Below are 23,535 nucleotides of genomic sequence, written 5' to 3' on the forward strand. Positions count from 1 at the left end.
AATAGCAAAAGATAATATTGACGCTAATTCGTAACTTACATTGTAAATAATAATATTAATTTAGTAATTAAAATTATTTATAACGTATGAAAATAAAATAATTAAAAAGAAAGTAATAAATAATAGAAAGGACACACACACACACGCCCACTACAGTTTCTGTGAGCACTCAGCCAACCCTTCCAACCCTACAGGAAATGAGGAAGATCACTGTGCAACCGGAAAGGTCATATGCACTGTAATAAATAGATGTGACCTACCAACTGGAAACTTATGCTGTATCCAACTAGTGCATACAAACGAACCCATGGACACATGAAAAGGATAGAAACATGAGAGTAGATGATAAAACACTCCGTCTTCAGGCGACAAGTGGCCTACTGGGACCATCCCACCGCCGTGTCATCATCGGGGGAGGAGGTGGATAGGAAGGGCCTGGGGTCAGCACATCGCTTTCCGGGATCATATATTTGCATATAGTTAAATAATTTAAGTAGGTTACTGTTTTGGCAGAAGTTGCGCTTTTTATCATACCCATAAGATGCTATAGAACCAGTCCCCAGCGGCCTGCAGATACGGGAAGCTCTCCATAAAATCATACAAATTTAAAATAAAGAAATTTGCACAACTTGTTGCGGTCTTCAGTCCAGAGACTGGTTTCATGCAGCTCTCCATGCTACTCTATCCTGTGCAAGATTCTTCATCTCCCAGTACCTACTGCAACCTACATCCTTCTGAATCTGTTTAGAGTATTCATCTCTTGGTCTCCCTCTACGATTTTTACCCTCCACGCTGTCCTCCAATACTGAATTGGTGATCCCTTGATGCCTCAGTATATGCCCCACCAACCGATCCCTTCTTCTAGTCAAGTGGGGCCACAAATTTCTCTTCTCTCCAATTCTATTCAATACCTCCTCATTAGTTATGTGATCTACCCATCTAATCTTCAGCATTCTTCTGTAGCACCAAATTTCGAAAGCTTCTATTCTCTTCTTGTCTAAACTATTTATCGTCCACGTTTCACTTCCATACATGGCAACACTCCACACAAATACTTTCAGAAACGACTTCCTGACACTTAAATCTATACTCGATGTTTACAAATTTCTCTTCTTCAGAAATGCCTTCCTTGTCATTGCCAGTCTACACTTTTATAGCCTCTCTACTTCGACCATCATCAGTTATTTTGCTCTCCAAATAGCAAAACTAATTTACAACTTTAAGCGTCTCATTGCCTAATCTAATTCCTGCAGCATCACCCGATTTAATTCGACTGCATTCCATTAGCCTCGTTTTGCTTTTGTTGATGTTCATATTACATCCTCCTTTCAAGACCCTGTCCATTCCGTTCAGCTGCTCTTCCAACTCCTTTGCTGTCTCTGACAGACTTGCAGTGTCATCGGCGAACCTCAAAGTTTTTATTTCTTCTCCATGGATTTTAGCACCTACCCCAAATTTTTCTTTTGTTTCCTTTACTGCTTGCTCAATATACCGATTGAATAACATCGGGGAGAGGCTACAACCCTGTCTGACTCCCTTCCCAACCACTGCTTCCCTTTCATGTCCCTCGACTCTTATAACTGCCATCTGTTCAAATTGTAAATAGCCTTTCGCTCCCTGTATTTTACCCCTGCCACCTTCAGAATTTGGAAGAGATTATTCCAGTCAACATTGTCAAAAGCTTTGTCTAAGTCTTGCACAACTTATAAAGTGAAAATTACTAGGGATGGCCAAATTTAGCATGAAAGTATTGATACCACACCTCACATGGGCATATTAGTGGAGGTATCCATCAAATTATGAAAGAAAACTAACGATCATTATAACAATTTGGTCTATTACCAAAACATATAAAAATGATTTATCCACTTAATCCAAAATTGTGAACATTTAAGAGGTCGACAGTGGATTGCAAATACGAAATATGCCCTTACCATCCGTGGCTGGATACATAAAAGCACAACTTGAACTTATGTTGCTAATACGGCCATTGACTAAAGAAAAGTTTAGTGATTCAAAGAAAAGTGCCAGACGAGCATGCACGAACACCGCTACTCTTGCCCAAGTGTACTAGCAGCTAGCTGGCTGTGAAAACTGAAAGTGTGATATGAAACCCCGATGTAAATTAGCAGACTTCACACTCGCCCTCAGTCGGCGGCTACAGAGACAGCATATGCTTAGCACTGTTAATCTGTGAGAGGACAGAAGACGCCAAAACTAGTGGCTGAAAATTGTAAGTTTAGCCTCTGTATTTTGCTCTAAGACAGAGACAGCTTTCTCTGCAGTCCTCAGACCTAACGTTATGCCTCAAGACCTGGAACACGTGTCGTCTGTGGCTTCACCGATACAAGTCTGTTTCGACTTCCCTTTAGAAAACTTAGCTTTCTCTTCCGGTGTCGGAATCACATCAGCCGACTGAAGCAGACGTCAAGAGTTCTGACCAATGATAGGTTACTGAGATAGTGTAGCAACTTCCTGCTCTTGCAGGCTTTGTCACGGTTAACCAGTAAAGCGTAGTGTGGGGAAGAAGGTAGAAAGTCTCACTCAATACGTGACAACTTTTCATTCATGGCCAACCAGAAGCTCAGCAGGTACACACATGCAGGAACTCAGCCATGCCGGCCGTTGTGGCCGATCAGTTCTAGGAGCTTCAGTCCGGAACCGCGCTGTTGCTACGGTCGCAGGTTCGAATCCTGCCTCGGGCATAGATGTGTGTTATGTCCTTAGGTTAGTTAGGTTTAAGTAGTTCTAACTCTAGGGGACTGATGACCTCAGATGTTAAGTCACATAGTGCTTAGAGCCATTTGAACCATTTGAACTCACCCCTTCTACTGAAATAGTTATGATGAGCCAAACAGAGACACGGTTTAATGACTGCTACCACACTACAAAGGCTTGCGTTGTCATGCAGCCTTCAGATTCTTCTCTTAGCTGTAAAAGATTCCTTTTCGCTTCCTGCACAATACAATTTTTGTGGCGTGTTCCACAACCTCCTCAACGCAACTGCTGAGTGGACACTACCGACTGTTTTCCCCTACTCTTTACCTGTGTAGAGAATGGATTTCAGCTCGAAACAATTTTACGGCTCTTCTAGTCCCCTAAGTTAACTTCCCTTTCGCGAACCAGCCAAAAGCTTCCTAGTTTGCTGAAATAACAAGAGAAGAGGAAAACAGATGTAGAAATAATTATGAATGCAATCATTTCCATTAATAAAAATTGTATGCTGCTATCATGCAGCATTAATGGTCTGACTTGACTGACAACTTGGATCTGTATAAAAAATTACACTACTGGCCATTAAAATAGCTACACCACGAAGATGACATGCTACAGACGCGAAATTAAACCAACAGGACGAAGATGCTGTGATATGCAGATGATTAGCTTTTCAGAGCAATCACACAAGGTTGGCGCCGGTGGCGACACCTACAATGTGCTGACATGAGGAAAGTTTCCAACCGATTTCTCATACACAAACAGCAGCTGACCGGCGTTGCCTGGTGAAACGTTGTTGTGATGCCTCGTGTAAGGAGGAGAAATGAGTACCATCACGTTTCCAACTTTGATAAATGTCGGATTGTAGCCAATCGCGATTGCGGTTTATCGCAACGCGACATTGCTGCTCGCGTTGGTCGAGAACCAATGACTGTTAGCAGAATATGGAATCGGTGGGTTTAGGAGGGTAATACGGAACGCCGTGCTGGATCCCAACGGCCTCGTATCACTAGCAGCCGAGAAGACAGGCATCTTATCCGCATGGCTGTAACGGACCGTGCAACCACGTCTCGATCCATGAGTCAACAGATGGGGACGTTTGCAAGACAACAACCATCTGCACGAAAAGTTCGACGACGTTTGCAGCAGCATGGACTATCATGACTGCGGTTACCGTTGACGCTGCATCACAGACAGGAGCGCCTGCGATGGTGTACTCAAAGACGAACCTGGGTGCACGAATGGCAAAACGTCATTTTTTCGGATGAATACAGGTTCTGTTTACAGCGTCATGATGGTCGCATCCGTGTTTGGCGACATCGCGGTGAACGCACATTGGAAGCGTGTATTCGTCATCGCCATACTAGCTATCACCCGGCGTGATGGTATGGGGTGCCATTGGTTACACGTCTCGGTCAGCTCTTCTTCGCATTGACGGCACTTTGAACAGTGGATGTTACATTTCAGATGTGTTACGACCCGCGGCTCTACCCTTCATTCGATCCCTGCGAAACCCTACATTTCAGCAGGAGAATGCACGACCGCGTGTTGCAGGTCCTGTACGGGACTTTCTGGATACAGAAAATGTTCGACTGCTGCCCTGGCCAGAACATTCTCCAGATCTCTCACCAATTGAAAACGTCTGGTAAATGGTGGCCGAGCAACTGGCTCGTCACAGTACGCCAGTCACTACTCTTGATGAACTTTGGTATCGTGTTGAAGCTGCATGGGCAGCTGTACCTGTACACGCCATCCAAACTCTGACTCAATGCCCAGGCGTATCAAGGCCGCTATTACGGCCAGAGGTGGTTGTTCTGGGTACTGATTTCTCAGGATCTATGCACCCAAATTGCGCGAAAATCTAATCACATGTCGGTTCTAGTATAATACATTTATCCAATGAATACCCGTTTATCATCTGCATTTCTTCCTGGTGTAGCAATTTTAATGGCCAGTAGTGTACAAAATAGGTTATCGGACAGTTTGGGACTAAACTTCCATGTAACACTACCAAGACCTACGGATCTCCTAATAGAATAACTATAATTAAATAATTTGCTTTAAATTGTAGACAACTGATGTTTAGAATGAATAAGTAAAACATGTTTGGTTAGAAGCAAAGTAATCATTCAGTTGCATAAGACATAATTTTTATTCTCTACGTGATAAAAATAGTTTTCTAATTTTATGGACGGATGCAGAGCCCATAGGCAGCGAACATTTCCACTAACGTGTAGTAGAGAAATGCAAGCGTGTGAAGAACCCACTTCCTTGCGTCTCGCTGCCCACAACTCGGTCTACATCCAGCTTGGCTTCAGCTTGCTGGCAGTTCCCTCACCCTCCATTACATGAATCAGCATTCGCCGAGTGTGAAGCAACAAGCACCTGGTCCTATTTTACAGCTACGGAAACATGGAGACTATTATTACGAGGGTCACTCCAAAAAGTTAGCAATGTTTTTTCAAACATCCAATTTATTTTCCGTGCTTTTGATATTTTTACAGTATGTCTAGACATTCTTGAGAGACAAAGCGACATTTTCCCACATAATCTCTGTCTTTTTCAACCTCCTTACATCACCGTAAAAATAAGGCCCATACAGTAGAAGTCAGGACCAGCACTTTGGGTCACTGTTTAAAGCCTTCACAAAGGAGTCATCTTCAAATCTCATTCCATCTACATCAGGGGCGGGCAAACGTTGCACGCGGCTCATGAGCGCACAGCGCTGCACGTATGCTGCTCGCGTGCAGTCGTCGACTGGGCCTATGGCGACAGCCAGGCGCCGGCAGGTTGCGGCAATGTAGTGCCAGGCTAAGCTGCAGACGTTTATGCGAAGCGACCACTACGTAGTGAACGTTGTATTTCAAGAACCTGAAGATTCAGAATGAAACAAGGAAACTGAGAAGCGGAGATTTGCTATATTTTAAAAAGTAATGGGAGAATAATTTTTTCTTTGTGCAAAAACGTGAAAATTCGAAATGTTTAATATGTGGCAGTATTTTCGCTGGTCAGCGGAAGTTTAGTATTGAAGGCCATTATAATAAATTTCACAAGGACGAGTACAATTTATTGTCGGATTCTGAGTGGATGGGGAAATTGACTGAGCTTAAGAAGAGCGATCTGACGATACTACATAAATCTGTTGTAGTTGCTGTTGTCAGGAGAGGTCTACGACTTTCTTTCGTCATGTCTCTCATCTAACTGATTTAACATTTTATGGAGCACTGTTTTCAATTTTTCAGGACGACAACAATAATAGCCCAGCGGTAAGTGCAAGTTATAAGATTGGGCTTAATATAGCGAGAGCTGGAAAACCATTTGCTGATAATAAGTTTTGGTTAAGAGCAAATATCAGTGATGAAAATTTACGTAACTGTTTGCGCTTGTCTGTATGTAGAAATTTTGTTCCAGATATTAAACGCATTGTAAACTCCACCTGTGATAGTTAAATAAAACGTATCATAGGTAATAGGTACTCTTTCAAACCATGATTTCTTTCAAGCACTCCTACTAACCTTATTCCTTCATTTAAATAAAGCAAACTAGGAAACAAAACGCATTACAGAGGAAGGAGCAGACAGAAGTTATGGTGTGGAGGGGAGAGAAGCGGGTGGCCAGCTTGCCCCTGTGTGCACGCAGAACACCTGTTAACTGCACGCGTGCAAGTGCACCGCACACGTGCAGGATTCCTGCCCGCCCCTGATCTACATCTAAATCTATATCATACTCTGCAAGGCAACTAATAGTCTGTAGTGGAGGGTACTTCTGGTACCCCCTACCCTGTTCCATTCGCGAATAGCGCGTGAGCAGAATGATTGTCAGCAAGCCTCTGTATCGGCTCTAATTTCTCGACTTTTCTCTTCGAGGTCATTACGGGAGATTTATGTGGGAGGAAGTAATATGTGGTCCGACTCTTCCTGGAAAGTACTCACTTGAAAGTTCAATAGTAAACCTCTTTGTGATGCATAACGCCTCTTTTGGAGTTTGATGAGTATCTACGCAACGTTATCGTGCCGGCTACATGACCCCGTGATGACACGCGCTGCTCCTCGTTCGATCTTCTCTGTCTCTTCTATCAGTGCTACCTGCTACTATACATGAACAATACTGGAGAATCGGTCGAACAAGCGCCTTGTAAGTCACTTCCTTCGTCGATGAGTTACAATTTCCGTAAGCTTCTTCCTGTGAATCTCGGTGTGGCATCTGCTTTCCCTACTATTTATATTATTTGGTAACTCCACTTAGTTTATGGTAGATACTGTTTCCGGCAGTTTGTCAACAACAGTATAGTTGTACAGAAGTAGCTTTCTTTTCCTATGTATGGGCAGTATGTTACATTTATTTCCGTTCAAGTTCAACCGCCAGAGCCTGTACCATTCAGCAATCGTCTGCGGGTCATTCTGAAAATCGATACTGTCTTCTGGTGTTTGCTACTTTATTACGGACAACCACATGATCTGCGAACTGTCTTTAGATCATCTGACTCTTGCTACTACATCATTCACAAACATTGTAAACAATAACGGTCATATCACACTTTCTTGGAATACTCCAGAAATTCCCTTTACATCTATCGATTTTATTCCATAAAGAGTGACGTGTTGACTTCTGTCTGCAAGGAAGTCTTGAATCCAGTCGCAAATCTGCTCCGACACTCGATAAGCTGGTATTTTTTTCACTGAACGGCAGCGCGGGACGGTGTCAAATGCCTTCCTGAAATCAAGGAACACGTCAACAACGTGAGCGGTTGTCCACGGCGCGGTGGATCTGATGGAGGAACAGAGCGAGCTGAGTTTCCCCAGGATGTCTGTTTGCGGAATCCGTGCTGTTTTTTATACAGGAGATTTACTTTCTCAAAAAACTTCATAATTCTTGAGCATACAACATATTCCATAATTCCACAACAGACTGACGTTAGTCGTATAAGCCTATAATAATGTCAAGTGTACTACGAGCTAACGGGAATGGCCTGCACTTTTTCCCATTCGCTGCATGCCCTTCGTTGCTCCAGAGATCTACGACAAAAAAATGGCTCTGAGCACTATGGGACTTAACATCTATGATCATCAGTCCCCTAGAACTTAGAACTACTTAAACCTAACTAACCTAAGGACATCACACAACACCCAGTCATCACGAGGCAGAGAAAATCCCTGACTCCGGATCTACGACAAACTGCTTCTAGAAAGGCAGCAAATTGTTTCACATAATCTTTGTAGAATCTTATAGGTATCTCATCTGGTCCTGAATACTTTCCACTACTAAGCGAGTGTAGTTGATTTTCTGTTCTCCGACTGATTGTTTCAGTATCTAGCATCTTGTTGCTCGTACGATGCTGGAAAGGAGGGACTGAATTATGATCTTCCACCGAGGGAAAATTTCAGAAGTCCGAAGTCAGTATTTCGGCCCTTCATAAGGTATTCCTTCACTTTACTAAAGAAGTGGAAATCACAGGTGTAGGGCGGAAGATTCAGTGCTGTTCATCCAAGCTTTGTGATCTTCGTGGTGGTTTTCGCGCAGAAATGTGGTAGCGTGTTGTCATGTAACAGCATTGCATCATTATGCAACACATTCAAGCTTTAATTTTTTTAGAGGTTTGCCACATATGTGTCAGAATTTACTGTGGTTCGTGTGGCATCATTTACATAAGCAATAACCCTTTTGAATCAAGAAACGCAATACCCATCACCTTTCCTGCAGAAGGCGCTATTTATCCGCCTGTAACTACTTTTCACGATGCCATTCTATCGATTGCCTCTTCATTTCTGGTGCAAAGTAATGGAACCAGCTTTTATCTCCTGTCACATTTGCTGCACGTAGGTCACCTCCAGAATTCTTGCATTGTCTCAAAAGTTTGGTGTACACTGTCTTCTGTGTTTCTTTGCGGACGTCAGTCAACATTCTTGGAATCTACGTGGTGCAAATGTTTTTCAGCTTGAACTACCTCAATATCTTGCACACACTCGCTTGTTCTATTCCCCCTCAGACTGACAATTCGTTCACTGTTATGCGTTTGTCAGCCAAAATTACATCGCGAGTACACTACGGATTTTGAGGAGTTTGCGCAGTGCTTTGCCTGCCGCCGCGCTGGAGGTCCCCACTGTCGCCCGGTAACCTGCTGGCCCGACGAACTACAATGCGACTAGATTAGATTAGATTAGATTAATACTAGTTCCATGGATCATGAATACGATATTTCGTAATGATGTGGAACGAGTCAAATTTTCCAATACATGACATAATTAAGTTAATTTAACAACATACTTAAGTTAATGTAACAACTCTTTCATTTTTTGTGTTTTTATTTTTATTTTTTATTTTTTTAAATATTTTTTTTTGTTTTATTTTAATTTATATCTAAAAATTCCTCTATGGAGTAGAAGGAGTTGTCATTCAGAAATTCTTTTAATTTCTTCTTAAATACTTGTTGGTTATCTGTCAGACTTTTGATACTATTTGGTAAGTGACCAAAGACTTTAGTGCCAGTATAATTCACCCCTTTCTGTGCCAAAGTTAGATTTAATCTTGAATAGTGAAGATCATCCTTTCTCCTAGTATTGTAGTTATGCACACTGCTATTACTTTTGAATTCGGTTTGGTTGTTAATAACAAATTTCATAAGAGAGTATATATACTGAGAAGCTACTGTGAATATCCCTAAATCCTTAAATAAATGTCTGCAGGATGATCTTGGGTGGACTCCAGCTATTATTCTGATTACACGCTTTTGTGCAATAAATACTTTATTCCTCAGTGATGAATTACCCTAAAATATGATCCCATATGAAAGCAACGAGTGAAAATAGGCGTAGTAAGCTAATTTACTAAGATGTTTATCACCAAAATTTGCAATGACCCTTATTGCATAAGTAGGTGAACTCAAACGTTTCAGCAGATCATCAATGTGTTTCTTCTAATTTAATCTCTCATCAATGGACACACTTAAAAATTTGGAATATTCTACCTTAGCTATATGGTTCTGATTAAGGTCTATATTTATTAATGGCATCATACCATTCACTGTACGGAACTGTATGTACTGTGTCTTATCAAAATTCAGTGAGAGTCCGTTTACAAGGAACCACTTAGTAATTTTCTGAAAGACAGTATTGACAATTTCATCAGTTAATTCTTGTTTGTCAGGTATGATTACTATACTTGTATCATCAGCAAAGAGAACTAACTTTGCCTCTTCATGAATATAGAATGGCAAGTCATTAATATATATTAAGAACAACAAAGGACCCAAGACTGACCCTTGTGGAACCCCATTCTTGATAGTTCCCCAGTTTGAGGAATGTGCAGATCTTTGCATATTATGAGAACTAATTATTTCAACTTTCTGCACTCTTCCAGTTAGGTACGAATTAAACCATTTGTGCACTGTCCCACTCATGCCACAATACTTGAGCTTGTCTAGCAGAATTTCATGATTTACTAACAGCGTCATGTCCCTACACCTTCAATTTCTCGTGAATGTTTGTCTAGTTCTCATGACACAGGACCACTCCATTGCTTCAAACATCAAGTGCAACAGACGTATGGACGGAATGCTATGACTGCGCTGCTTGTGGAAAGAGGTTGAACTAAATTTCAATACAAGTGAGAAGAATGTTTCTATGACCTCCGAGAATAGCAAAGATGTAGAATAAATGAGGGATTTTGGAGAACGCGTTGCACATTCTTTTGGAGTGACCCTCGTATAGAACGCAGAGAAGTACTGTTGGTGAATAAAGAAAGCGGGCCGCAACCGTGCGCTCTGCGACTTGGCACCCTCTCCGCAAGGGGTCGAGCGCGAGACGAATGACTAAAATGAGGAAGTACCTCGGCGTGCGGCTGGCGTTCGTCTGAGCTCGGAAACCAATCTCGTGACACCCTCCGTTCGGCTGAAATCGGAAATCAGTCACGTGACGTCACTCGCTCGCTGTTTGGGGCTATCTTTGTCCTGACTGTCAAATTTACAAAAGAGAATTCGATCGCAGCTAAATATTTATGGCAAGCAAAACTATCACTGCTACTCGTTTTATTCGCAGCAATTGAAGATGTGTTCTGAGGTCCTACCTAACCACACCCTCGGAAATCGCCACATATTCACATATAAACAGCCAAATATTTCTGACAGGCATGATATACAGGGTGTTTCAAAAATGACCAGTATATTTGAAACGGCAATAAAAACTAAACGAGCAGCGATAGAAATACACCGTTTGTTGCAATATGCTTGGGACAACAGTACATTTTCAGGCGGACAAACTTTCGAAATTACAGTAGTTACAATTTTCAACAACAGATGGCGCTGCAAGTGATGTGAAATATATAGAAGACAACGCAGTCTGTGGGTGCGCCATTCTGTACGTCGTCTTTCTGCTGTAAGCGTGTGCTGTTCACAACGTGCAAGTGTGCTGTAGACAACATGGTTTATTCCTTATAACAGAGGATTTTTCTGGTGTTGGAATTCCACCGCCTAGAACACAGTGTTGTTGCAACAAGACGAAGTTTTCAACGGAGGTTTAATGTAACCAAAGGACCGAAAAGCGATACAATAAAGGATCTGTTTGAAAAATTTCAACGGACTGGGAACGTGACGGATGAACGTGCTGGAAAGGTAGGGCGACCGCGTACGTCAACCACAGAGGGCAACGCGCAGCTAGTGCAGCAAGTGATCCAACAGCGGCCTCGGGTTTCCGTTCGCCGTGTTGCAGCCGCGGTCCAAATGACGCCAACGTCCACGTATCGTCTCATGCGCCAGAGTTTACACCTCTATCCATACAAAATTCAAATGCGGCAACCCCTCAGCGCCGCTACCATTGCTGCACGAGAGACATTCGCTAACGATATAGTGCACAGGATTGATGATGGCGATATGCATGTGGGCAGCATTTGGTTTACTGACGACGCATATTTTTACCTGGACGGCTTCGTCAATAAACAGAACTGGCGCATATGGGGAACCGAAAAGCCCCATGTTGCAGTCCCATCGTCCCTGCATCCTCAAAAAGTACTGGTCTGGGCCGCCATTTCTTCCAAAGGAATCATTGACCCATTTTTCAGATCCGAAACGATTACTGCATCACGCTATCTGGACATTCTTCGTGAATTTGTGGCGGTACAAACTGCCTTAGACGACACTGCGAACACCTCGTGGTTTATGCAAGATGGTGCCCGGCCACATCGCACAGCCGACGTCTTTAATTTCCTGAATGAATATTTCGATGATCGTGTGATTGCTTTGGGCTATCCGAAACATACAGGAGGCGGCGTGGATTGGCCTCCCTATTCGCTAGAAATGAACCCCTGTGACTTCTCTCTGTGGGGACACTTGAAAGACCAGGTGTACCGCCAGAATCCAGAAACAATTGAACAGCTGAAGCAGTACAGCTCATCTGCATGTGAAGCCATTCCGCCAGACACGTTGTCAAAGGTTTCGGGTAATTTCATTCAGAGACTACGCCATATTATTGCTACGCATGGTGGATATGTGGAAAATATCGTACTATTGAGTTTCCCAGACCGCAGCGCCATCTGTTGTTGAAAATTGTAACTACTGTAATTTCGAAAGTTTGTCTGCCTGAAAATGTACTGTTGTCCCAAGCATATTGCAACAAACGGTGTATTTCTATCGCTGCTCGTTTAGTTTTTATTGCCGTTTCAAATATACCGGTCATTTTTGAAACACCCTGTAAATGTCATTGCTGCTCGTTCAAAGATTTCGGAAATTTGTGGTAAGTTCCTGCGGGACCAAACTGCTGAGGTCATCGGTCCCGAAGCTAACACATTACTTAATCTGACTTAAACTTACTTACGCTAAGGACAACCCACACACCCATGCCTGATGGAGGACTCGAACCTACGACGGAGGACTGCTCGTTCAGTCCTCTCTAACCCCAGCCTTGGAAATCGCGACGCATTCGGAAAAAAGCGGTAAAGTATTTGTGGCAAGAAACAATACAAATCTCATTTCTGGTTGTTTCACTCGCAGCAGTTTCATCTTTCGTTTTTTAATCACAGTGAAATCACAAAACTGAAGAATCGCACTACTGGGAGAGCACACTCTTATGTGTATCCCGGCAGGGGTTCGAGTCCTCCCTCGCGCACGGGTGTGTGTGTGTGTGTCTGTCCTTAGGATAATTTAGTTTAAGTAGTGTGTAAGCCTAGGGACTGATGACCTTAGCTGTTAAGTCCCATAAGATTTCACACACATTTGAACCTTTTTGAACCTTGTGTGTAAATAGCATCGAAAATCGCACAACATACTTCTCTTACATAGATAAGAAAGTCCCAGAGTGTGTTATATATTGGAAAATGGAAAAAAAAGGTTGGTTGGTTGGTTGGTTGGTTTTGGGGAAGGAGACCATCGGATTAGGGAAGGACGGGGAAGGAAGTCGGCCGTGCCCTTTGAAAGGAACCATCCCGGTATTTGCCTGGAGCGATTTAGGGAAATCACGGAAAACCTAAATCAGGATGGCCGGACGCGGGATTGAACCGTCGTCCTCCCGAAAAAAAAGGAAGTTAGCTTGTACCAGGATACGAACCTACTTCCTTCACCTCTGCACTCAACGTCTCTAGCTATTAAGTTCGTGCATTAGTTCGTGGCACTTTCCCACAATTTTAATAAACACAACAGTTACACATAACATAGACGTTAGTCATCAGTAATATATTTTTCTTCACTATTTACAACAGTTAGTGGTTTAGAGGCGAAGAACGATGTTCGGAGCACATTTTCATCTGGAATGGAATTCCTTTGAAGGTTGTTCGACAGAGAACGGTAAAGGTGAAAATCTGAGGGCGCTAGATCAGGTGAGTGAGGCGGGTGTGGAATGAGTTCCCAAATCAGCTCCTGTATAGGATTTTTTTGTCAGTATAGCGGAATGTGGGAGGGCGTTATCGTGGAGTAGCGTCACTTCGCGGAATCTTCTTGGTCGTTGTTCTCGGACTGCGTCTCAGTTGTTGACAATAAATCTCAGCAATGATGGTTACACGTCGGGGAAGCAATTCGTAGTACACCACACCGGCGCTGTTCCACCAGATGCATAGCATTGCCTTTTCGTGGATGCGCGCAGGTCTTTGTATAGGGAGTCGCTGCTTTGTTTGGGCTCTCTACCACACCTTTCTTTCCCCTTATGTCAGCATAAAGACGCCTTTCCTCGTCACCAGTGTAAGGTTCTCATACGCTTACTGCTGTTGAAACAATTCACCTTTATTTTACTGAGAGAAAGATGAGTGAGCGCACTGCATGAGTCGTGAATAACAACTTTGACTATGTGTTTAGTTTTATCTGTGGTTGACTTGCTAATCAGTCTGTCGAGCAGCGCTGAGGCTTGTTTATTTGAGGCATAGTGGCGAGCAGTTGAGTTTTTCAGAGAATGGCATCTGTCTTCTGTTAATCGGAGAAGCTATCTGGAATACTTTATGATGGAGATGAAAATCCATTTATAATATTTTCTCATTCTTTATATTAATGGAGAAGATTTTGGAGGAATTTTAAAGGTAAGGAAGGTGTGGGCAAAAATGAAATCTTTGTCCCTCAAATAATTCATAACTTTCATGGTTAGTGTCAAAGACCACAGGTAACGGAGACTGCGCGTGCTGTCATTACACTGAAACCAACAATAAGTCAAGTGACTCGGGGCAGGACGCCGAGCTTCTGTTGTTACACACTGTGTGAGGTGGAGCTGACACAGCTTTTTCTCATTTATAGCTGAAATGAAGCATTGATTTTAATAAGAAAATAGTTTGCCCTACTCCTATTAAACATTTTGTAGTGCAGTTAATCTGATTTGTCTTAAATTCCTAACATTAATGTGATGATTGTCGTTTTTACGTGTGGCCAAGTGAAATGTACAGACAGTTCTGTCTACAGGTAACAAAACTACAGTTCTTCAGCGAACATATGCCCAGAGGAGCTACACACTTCACAAACGGATGAAAATCTCAGTTGTGAATGGGAACTGTTTCAAAATACTTGCAGAGGTATTTCCATCAGTTGAAAGTTAGGATGGCTGTTGGTCCTTGGTTGCAAAACTTTATGGATGACTAAGATTTTAAGACGACATATTATTTATATTTCTATTTCATATTTTTATGTATTAGCCATTCAGCAGGTTTGCCATGCAGCTGGCTTCATCAGAATACATTTTATATATTCACAAAAGTATAGTTTTTACTAATTTTTACATTATGCATTGTGCATATATATATATATATATATATATATATATATATATATATATATATATATATATATAATCTTTTAGTAGTTAGTAATTTTTACATTTTACACACATCATCATTTTACATATACACATAAACACATATCCTCTTATTAATCATAAGATTTCAGTAATGATCATTATACAGTTTGCATTCAAGAATTAATTATACAGTTTTACACATTTAGTTAATGATAGTTACATTATTTTATTGTTTATACATTCCTTCCAAAATACTTCCAATATATTCTTCAATTGAGTAGTATGCTTTATTTTTAAACCATGTGTCTAATACCTCCTTAAGTTGAAAGAGGGTGAAGGTTTTGACTGATTGTGGCAATTTATTATATAACATTAGGTTTAGGTGTTTGTGACTTGTGTGTCAGTGGCAGCCTAGAATGCTATATATCAAGCATTCAGTTGTTTCTAGTGCTGTAAAAATGTAAATTAAATCCCTGTGTAAATTTTTGTATATTTTCTTTTATGTATATTAAGCAGTTATACATATAGAGACTTGGGAGGGTCATTATGTTTAATAGAATGAAGTGCTCCTTACAGGTTTCTCTTGGACCCAATCCTGGTACACATCTAATTGCTTTTTTTTTGCCATTTCAGTACGCAGTTTGTGCCTGTTCAGTTATCTCACAACAGAATCCCATATTGTAGCTGTGACTGAAAGGATGAGCCAGCCGCAGTGGCCAAGTGGTTCTAGGCGTTTCAGTCTGGAACTGCACGACTGCTATGGTCGCAGGTACAAATCCTGCCTCGGGCATGGATGTGTGTGATCTTCTAAGGTTAGTTAGGTTTAAGTAGTTCTAAGTTCTAGGGGACTGATGACCTCAGATGTCCCATAGTACTCCGATGTCCCATAGTGCTCAGAGCCATCTGAACCATTTGAACTGAAAGAATGCATAGTAGCAAAACATCAATAAACTTTTTCTGACAGAATATCTTCGTTTATACAGCAGGTATACCACAAGTGCAAGTTTGTCTGTCAGATACTTTATATGGTCATACCATGAGAGCCTTTTGTCTATTTTTAGTCCCAATAGTTTGATACTGTGATTCTCTTCTTTCTGTACCTTCAAATCAAAATAAATTTCCTCCATATCTGTGTTGTTTATACGTAACTGGTTAGCAATTCACCATATCCTACATTTTTCAAAAAGTTCATTATTTTTGTTTACCACCTGTGAGATCATGGTCATATCATCAACACATAAGACTTTTTTGCAGGCTATATAGTTTGAGAAGTCATTAACATAGACAATAAACAGGAAATGTCCAAGAATGGAGCAATGTGGGGTTCGTCTTTGAATTTACATTAGTTCTGACCTGTCATTGTTCACATACAGTAACTTTTTCCTGTTATTTAGGTATGATTTAATCAAGTTAAGTGGTTTGTATGCATTGCCAAAATATTCTAATTTTTTAACAATTATCTCAAGTGATACTGAATAAAATGCTTTGCTTAAGTCTTTGAGTGTTGCACAGGTAGTCAGTTTCCTTTAAAAAGCATTGTGGATTTCATTTATCATGCTTTTAATAGCTTTTATGGTTGATTAGTTTTAAATCCAAACTGACTGTCATTAAGTAATTTATTGCTCTCAAAATACATGTAAATCTGCGTTTGTGAACATCTCTCTATGATTTTGGCCAATATAGGGACAATTGATCCTGGTCTATAGTTATCTGGTATTTCTGTGTCAATCTTTTTGTATGTGGGGATGTAGTTGTAATTTTAAGGCAAGGAAAATGCCATCTTCAAGGATTTTATTTGCAAGGTAGAGTAGAGGAGTTCTAATTTCCTTAATTATAGCCCTTATTACAAAGTTACTGAATCCATAGTAAACTTCTGTTCTAGAGTTGTTTACAGAGTTATTTATATCTGTTGCAGTTGTTCTACTCCAGTTAAATCTTTTATCTGTTTTATTCTGTAATTGTAAAAGAAAAGCTTCCACATCAGTTAAATCGACACTCTTGGTACATAGGCATTTATTGAATTTATGAAGAGGTCATTGAGAGTGTTACAATTAAGTGGGTTAGTGATTTCTTCCTTTCCAATATTTGTCTCACTTTTAACTATGTTCCAGGCAGCTTAACATTTGTTTTTAGAATTTAAAATATACTCTTCATTTGCTCTCATTTTTGCTGCTTTAATTTCAGATTTGTATATTTGTGTTAAGTTTATATATCTATTCTTATTTTTTTGACTGTCTTCAATTATGTGTGACTATGAGTAAAATGATTCCAATTTTATTGAGGTGTAGGGTGTACCACTTTTTGTATGTTGTGGTTTATGCATATAGCTAGGGTCACATCTCTTTGTAATAAGAGGGCAATTACTGTCTAATGTACTTTTTATATTGGATATGAATGCAGAAAAGCTTTCATTTGTATCTTTGTCGATGGTTAGTATTCCATCCCATTCTATTCTACTCTGTTCATTTCTCATCATTTCAGTATTCTCTTCCTTGAGAGCTCTATATGCAGTTAACATCCTAGTGTCATCAAGTGTCAGATTTCCAATTTTGAGTCATATGCCATCATGGCCAGATAGTACTGATTCGAAGGTATCCCACTCTACTTGATTCCTACACACATTGCTGATTATATTATCAAGACATGCCTCCATTCTGGTCGGTTTTTCATTTAAGCAGTAACAATTCACTGCTTTTAAGATATTCAGGACGTGTACCACAGTTGTTCACTTTACTCTTATATTTATATTAATGTTTCCTGTGATAAATGTTTTATATTGCTTATATTTGACAGTCAGTAAGATTGATTCAGAGAGTTTTTATGGTATACGTCATTGGAACCACCTATAAGAACTGCAAAGTCACTCTTTGACAGATTACTGCAATCTTCAGTGTTGGTGAGGATCTGATTGAATCTTGCTTCACTTAATATCTAGCTCACTACACAAGTATAGTCAACATTTTGTAATATATTACGCTTCCTATCTTGATATAGTTTCGGTATCTGTACTGTATCGAGAAAAAGTTAGAAAATATATGCGCTTATTTTGTGTAAATACCTGATATTATGCACATAAACGAATTTGCTTTCTTACAAAAGCATATAACAATTCACACACATTCTTGTGGAATCGTTAGAAAACTAATGCTGCGTACGGGATTATTATACTGCCTTCCACTCCTGTGGAAGTGGTGAGCTACAAGAATTCATGGTGCCAAAAAAGAGTATTCACTAAACAACAATTATTCTGTCGCTTCTTAAAAAGAACTGTCAATACGTTTCAACTTGACTACATGTAAAAACGATCACCATTGCTTTATTATCAAGAATTTCGGAGAAACTACGTTAGCTGCACTGCTACATGTGTGACAGTAGTATTACAGTTCGTTGAATTGTCAAAATCAATGCTTTATTTTAGCTATAAATGAGAAAAACTGTAACTGTCAGCTCCACTTCACACAGCGCGTAAAGATAGGAACTCGGCTTTCTGCCCCGAGTCACGTGACTTAGATGTTGGTTTCAAGACGTAAGACGCCAGAGATAGGAGCATGCGCGGCTTACGTTATATATGGTCTATAGTTAGTGTAAATTCGATCTCCTTCTTTTTCATTATGTCACAAATTACGCAATTAGTTGTGATGTCTATAATTTTTGTAATGAGAGAATTTTGAAATTATTATAGTCTTCTTCTGTTGCGCAGCCTTTTTGTCAAGAAACAGAGTTTGATTTCTCAAAAACGATTTTCTTTGAAGTAAAACCCACCTCCACGATTCACAGCAAAGTTTTTAATTCTCTGTCATGTTTGCATTGTACTTTACGCCACACGCGGTAACAGATGAATATGACACACAAAAAATTAGAGTCGCTTCTGTATCTGCTGATTTATGTTTGCTTTCGGGAATGTCAGCATTCCAGACACAAAAACAGCGTTGTGAGCATGAGGTTAGTCAGCTGCCGAGAATCTTCCGGTTTGTATGGCCGTGGTCCATGGAACTCTTCTATCCCTGACGTTTCGTCCAAAGCTGCGTTGGACATCTTCTGAGCTGCTCCTGGTTGTGATGAGTCTTGTCGACCAGAAGCACCTCCGAAGATGTCCAACGTAGCTTTGGACGAAACGTCAGTGATAGAAGAGTTGCATGGACCATGGCCATACAACCCGGAAGAATTCTCGGCAGCTAAAACATCCGGTCGTGAAAGCCTTCATTGTATAGAGAGGTTAGTCAGTTTTTTTTCAGGGCAGATTCCACCTTCCATTCTTGAAAATACCTTCTCGTCTGGATTGTCAAACGCCGTGGTAGCAAGGAGACTAAATTTTAGTATAAGTACTGGTAATTTCAAACAGTTATTTTATTTCTAGTATAGCAATAAGTTATTTTTGTGGCTATTCGAAATCAAACATAGAACTTCATATCACCCAACGATCATAAAGTACTTCGGTTATGAGTTTTAGTTATATAGCTTTCATTGTGCACGTAATTAGTTTCTTTTGGCATTTAATTGGATTCATTTTCTTTATTTCAAATTTTGCATTTCACGAAGTTTAAGGATTTATTTCAGGACACTGTTCACATGCGCAACACGGGGCCAACGAAGTCAGTTTTGCTCAGCAATTGGAAACGATACTTAAAGTACATGTTACATGAGGAGAAAGCTTTTGAAATTAATGTATTCAGTTTTCTCACGTACAGATATTTTTTATAGAAAGTTTACACGAGTAACGATGCAGGATAGGAATGGTCGGTGTTGTTCAGGAGCCAAATGATGACGAACGAGCAGAGATGCACATACGGCCACCCTCTGATTTTTGTGATTTTGGCTTAGAGCATGCGGTATTAATATACCGAAATTTTGAATCTTCCACGCTGAATGCAAATGTCGCACAATGGTGGAATACGATCACGGTTCATCACATTTGCCAGTTCTGGAGTACACTGACTTGGATAATTGTGGATTAATGGGTTTAAGCGACCGTTACCAAACCCCAAAGATTTTTCTGAATTAATTTCAGAACGAGAAAACAGTTTTCTTGCACGCTCTGCCCAATGGTTTTATCACCATACAGGTCGCAAAAGTTTCCGGTTGCCTCCGCTGCAGTCACCCTTCTACTGAACTCAAACAGAAGAAAATGTCGGAAATGTTCCGACTTCTCCACTTGGCACTCCATGTTCTCGCGTCCACAGCTCCACTCACTATCTTCAAGTGGCAGAATGACAATATGTAAACTGAAATATCAACAGTGAACTAGAAATAAGAAATGACAATCGATAAATAAACCGTTAGCAACGGGAATACTAACATGCAAAACAGTCTTATGCACCAGTTGAATACAAAACCAAAGTGATTCCATACAGTTTAAAATCACCAAAGGATTTTTACGGCCGATGTGTCACTAACAGAGGTTTAATTGTAACTCAACTTGACGTGTCTGTGATAAATCTTCAATGCGCTGTTGCCTTGAAAGAACATACTGTCGTAACACGTTAAGTTATAATATGGAAACAACCCGAATACGATGAATCCAGTACGGCGTCACAAAAGTAGCGAGTAAGGAACGTCATGTTACCGATTTGCGATGTGTGCTGAACAGCAGTCAGGCCCTGTGGAACTTCGTACTTTCAGTCAGTCGTTGCCGATCATTTCGAGCGTGCGACTGCGTTCCCAGGCAGTCGAGGCAGTGTCGGACATCTTGGGCACACATTCCGCCGACTTCCTGGAAGCCGATTTGTCCTCGCTCTACCGCAGCGCAGGTGACAAGGGGAGGCCAAGACGTTTGGGACGCGGATTTACTGCAAACTTCGTACACTCGTAGTACTCCACGAGGACAACAAAATGTGTAAGGAGTAGTGCGTGCTTCTCAAGCGTTATTGAGAAAATTGCAAGATAATTTCGGTCGTCAAATATATACCTGCGAGTGGCCATTTTTACCATGAAGCTCCGACAGCCGAGTGGTTAGCGTTCGCGCCCTGTAATCGCTGGGTCGCTGGATCGAGTCCCGCTTGTCAGTTTTTGATTTATAACAGAGTCATTTTCTTTACTACTTATATTACAATTGATGTACTGGGAAAAATACGTGTAATCGGATGAAGTTTTATTAAATTTCCAATGTTGTTTGGCAGTGTACAAATTTTTATTATCAGAAATAATATAATATTCATAACTACCGACTATTAAACGGCCAAATGCATAAAGTGATAGTGAAAATGTATGCCTGTCCGTGATTTGAGAAATCCCTTATACGTGGAAAGAGCCCGAAACGACTTGTTACCTCCAATTTTTGACCGGCACAGACGGCTTTCGAAAGATGTACAATTAATCGTCGCTTTCGACATTACGAGTACAAGTTGCGGGATGGTATTTTTCGTAAAAACATGAAAAATAAAGTTAAACGGCAGCAGCCGCATTGAATAAATGCTATGTTTCCACACACTCAAGGTCTTTTCAAAAGCCTCTCTTTCAACCGATAATTTGGAAGCAAACCATGCATAACACAGCATTTCCTTAAATATCGGCGCTGATCATTTGTCATGCAATATCGAGTGTATTTTAATAGCGTCTTCACGAGAAGCAATTTCTCGTTCTCTTTCGATTCAATACGAACAATTTTGAAGACACGGACAAGCATACATTTTCAGTATCACTTTATCCGTTTCGTCGTTTACTAGTCGGTAGTTACGAATATTATATTATTTGTGGTAATAAAAATTTGTAGACTGCCAAATAACATTGGAAATTTAGTAAAAGTTCATTGGATTACACGTATTTTTCCCATTACATAAATTGTAATATGGATAGTAAAGAAAATGACTGTGTTAGAAATAAAAGAAAATTGATGAGCGGGACTCGATCCAGCAACCCAGCGATTACACAGCTTGAACACTAACCACTCGGCTGCCGGCGCTTCATGGTAAAAATGGCCACGCACAGGTATATACAGGGTGATTCAAAAAGAATACCACAACTTTAAAAATGTGTATTTAATGAAAGAAACATAATATAACCTTCTGTTATACCTCATTACAAAGAGTATTTAAAAAGGTTTTTTTTCACTCAAAAACAAGTTCAGAGATGTTCAATATGGCCCCCTCCAGACACTCGAGCAATATCAACCCGATACTCCAACTCGTTCCACACTCTCTGTAGCATATCAGGCGTAACAGTTTGGATAGCTGCTGCTATTTCTCGTTTCAAATCATCAATGGTGGCTGGGAGAGGTGGCCGAAACACCATATCCTTAACATACCCCCATAAGAAAAAATCGCAGGGGGTAAGATCAGGGCTTCTTGGAGGCCAGTGATGAAGTGCTCTGTCACGGGCTGCCTGGCGGCCGATCCATCGCCTCGGGTAGTTGACGTTCAGGTAGTTACGGACAGATAAGTGCCAATGTGGTGGCGCTCCATCCTGCTGAAATATGAATTGTTGTGCTTCTTGTTCGAGCTGAGGGAACAGCCAATTCTCTAACATCTCCAGATACTGTAGTCCAGTTACAGTAGCACCTTCGAAGAAAAAGGGACCAAAAACTTTATTGGCTGAAATGGCACAGAAAACGTTCACCTTAGGCGAGTCACGTTCATACTGAGTTCGTTCGAAATGCACGCTGAACAACTGTCGTCGATTCACTTCTGCCGTACTCAATAACACAAAAAGCTTTCTGTTGAGCGGTCGCCATCTTAGCATCAACTGATCCTGACGCCTAGTCAACAGCGCCTGAAGCGAACAAATGTACAACTAAATGAAACTTTATAGCTCCCTTAATTCGCCGACAGATAGTGCTTAGCTCTGCCTTTTGTTGTTGCAGAGTTTTAAATTCCTAAAGTTGTGGTATTCTTTTTGAATCAACCTGTATTTCACGACCGAAATTATCTTGCGATTTTCTCAATAACGCTTGAGAAGTATGCGATACTGCTCACTCATTTTGTTTTCCTAACGGAGTAGTACGAGTGTACGAAGTTTACAGCAAATCCGCGTTCCAAACGTCTTGGCCTCCCCTTGTGAGTGCACGTGGGTCAGCCTCGCACCTGTAGGCCGCAGTTTAGTTACAGGAGAGCCACCAGGCTGCCGTACCTACGTAGTTGTGCGGCGGCATGGTGAAGAGGAAGCGGCCGTAGTCGTGGTGGCGGCCGCCGGCGTCGCTGGCGGCGTACTCGAGGCTGAAGGGCCGGCCCTCGCAGTCGTAGCCGCACCACGGGCAGTGGAAGTGCAGGTGCGGCGGCCGGCCGCTGCCGGAGAGGGCGCGCCGCGACAGCCGCAGGCCGCGGCAGAAGTTGGTGGCCGGCGCGCCGCCCAGCGACGAGAAGCGCAGCACCGCACCTGCGGGGCGCGGGGGTGCCGTCAGCGCTTGCGGTCGATAAAGGAAAACCCCAAGCCCCCAGTCAATACAACTTGTCGATTTCATCAATGTCGTACAACGAATTAAACTACGAGGGCAGTATAATAAGTAATGCAACACATTTTTTTTCCTGAAACAGCATTGAAATAGACCAGCTTATTCCCCAATCTTTTAGCTACACAACACTATTTTTCAACGTAATCTCCATTCAATGCTACGGCCTTACGCCACCTTGAAATGAGGGCCTGTATGCCTGCACGGTACCATTCCACTGGTCGATGTCGGAGCCAACGTCGTACT

General features: G+C 41.3%; 1 protein-coding gene across 1 annotated transcript in view; it reads right to left on the reverse strand.

Moving 5' to 3' along the window:
- Positions 1-23,301, reverse strand: part of LOC126161243 (uncharacterized) — a 157,176-nt gene extending 133,875 nt beyond the window's left edge. Inside the window, exon 1 of the mRNA XM_049916983.1 lies at positions 22,971-23,301. Coding sequence (XP_049772940.1) covers positions 22,971-23,301 — 331 coding nt within the window. The remainder of the gene's footprint in view (positions 1-22,970) is intronic.
- Between the last annotated feature and the right edge of the window lie 234 nt (positions 23,302-23,535).

The sequence above is a fragment of the Schistocerca cancellata genome, chromosome 2 (genome assembly GCF_023864275.1).
Source record: "Schistocerca cancellata isolate TAMUIC-IGC-003103 chromosome 2, iqSchCanc2.1, whole genome shotgun sequence".
Lineage (NCBI taxonomy): Eukaryota > Metazoa > Arthropoda > Insecta > Orthoptera > Acrididae > Schistocerca > Schistocerca cancellata.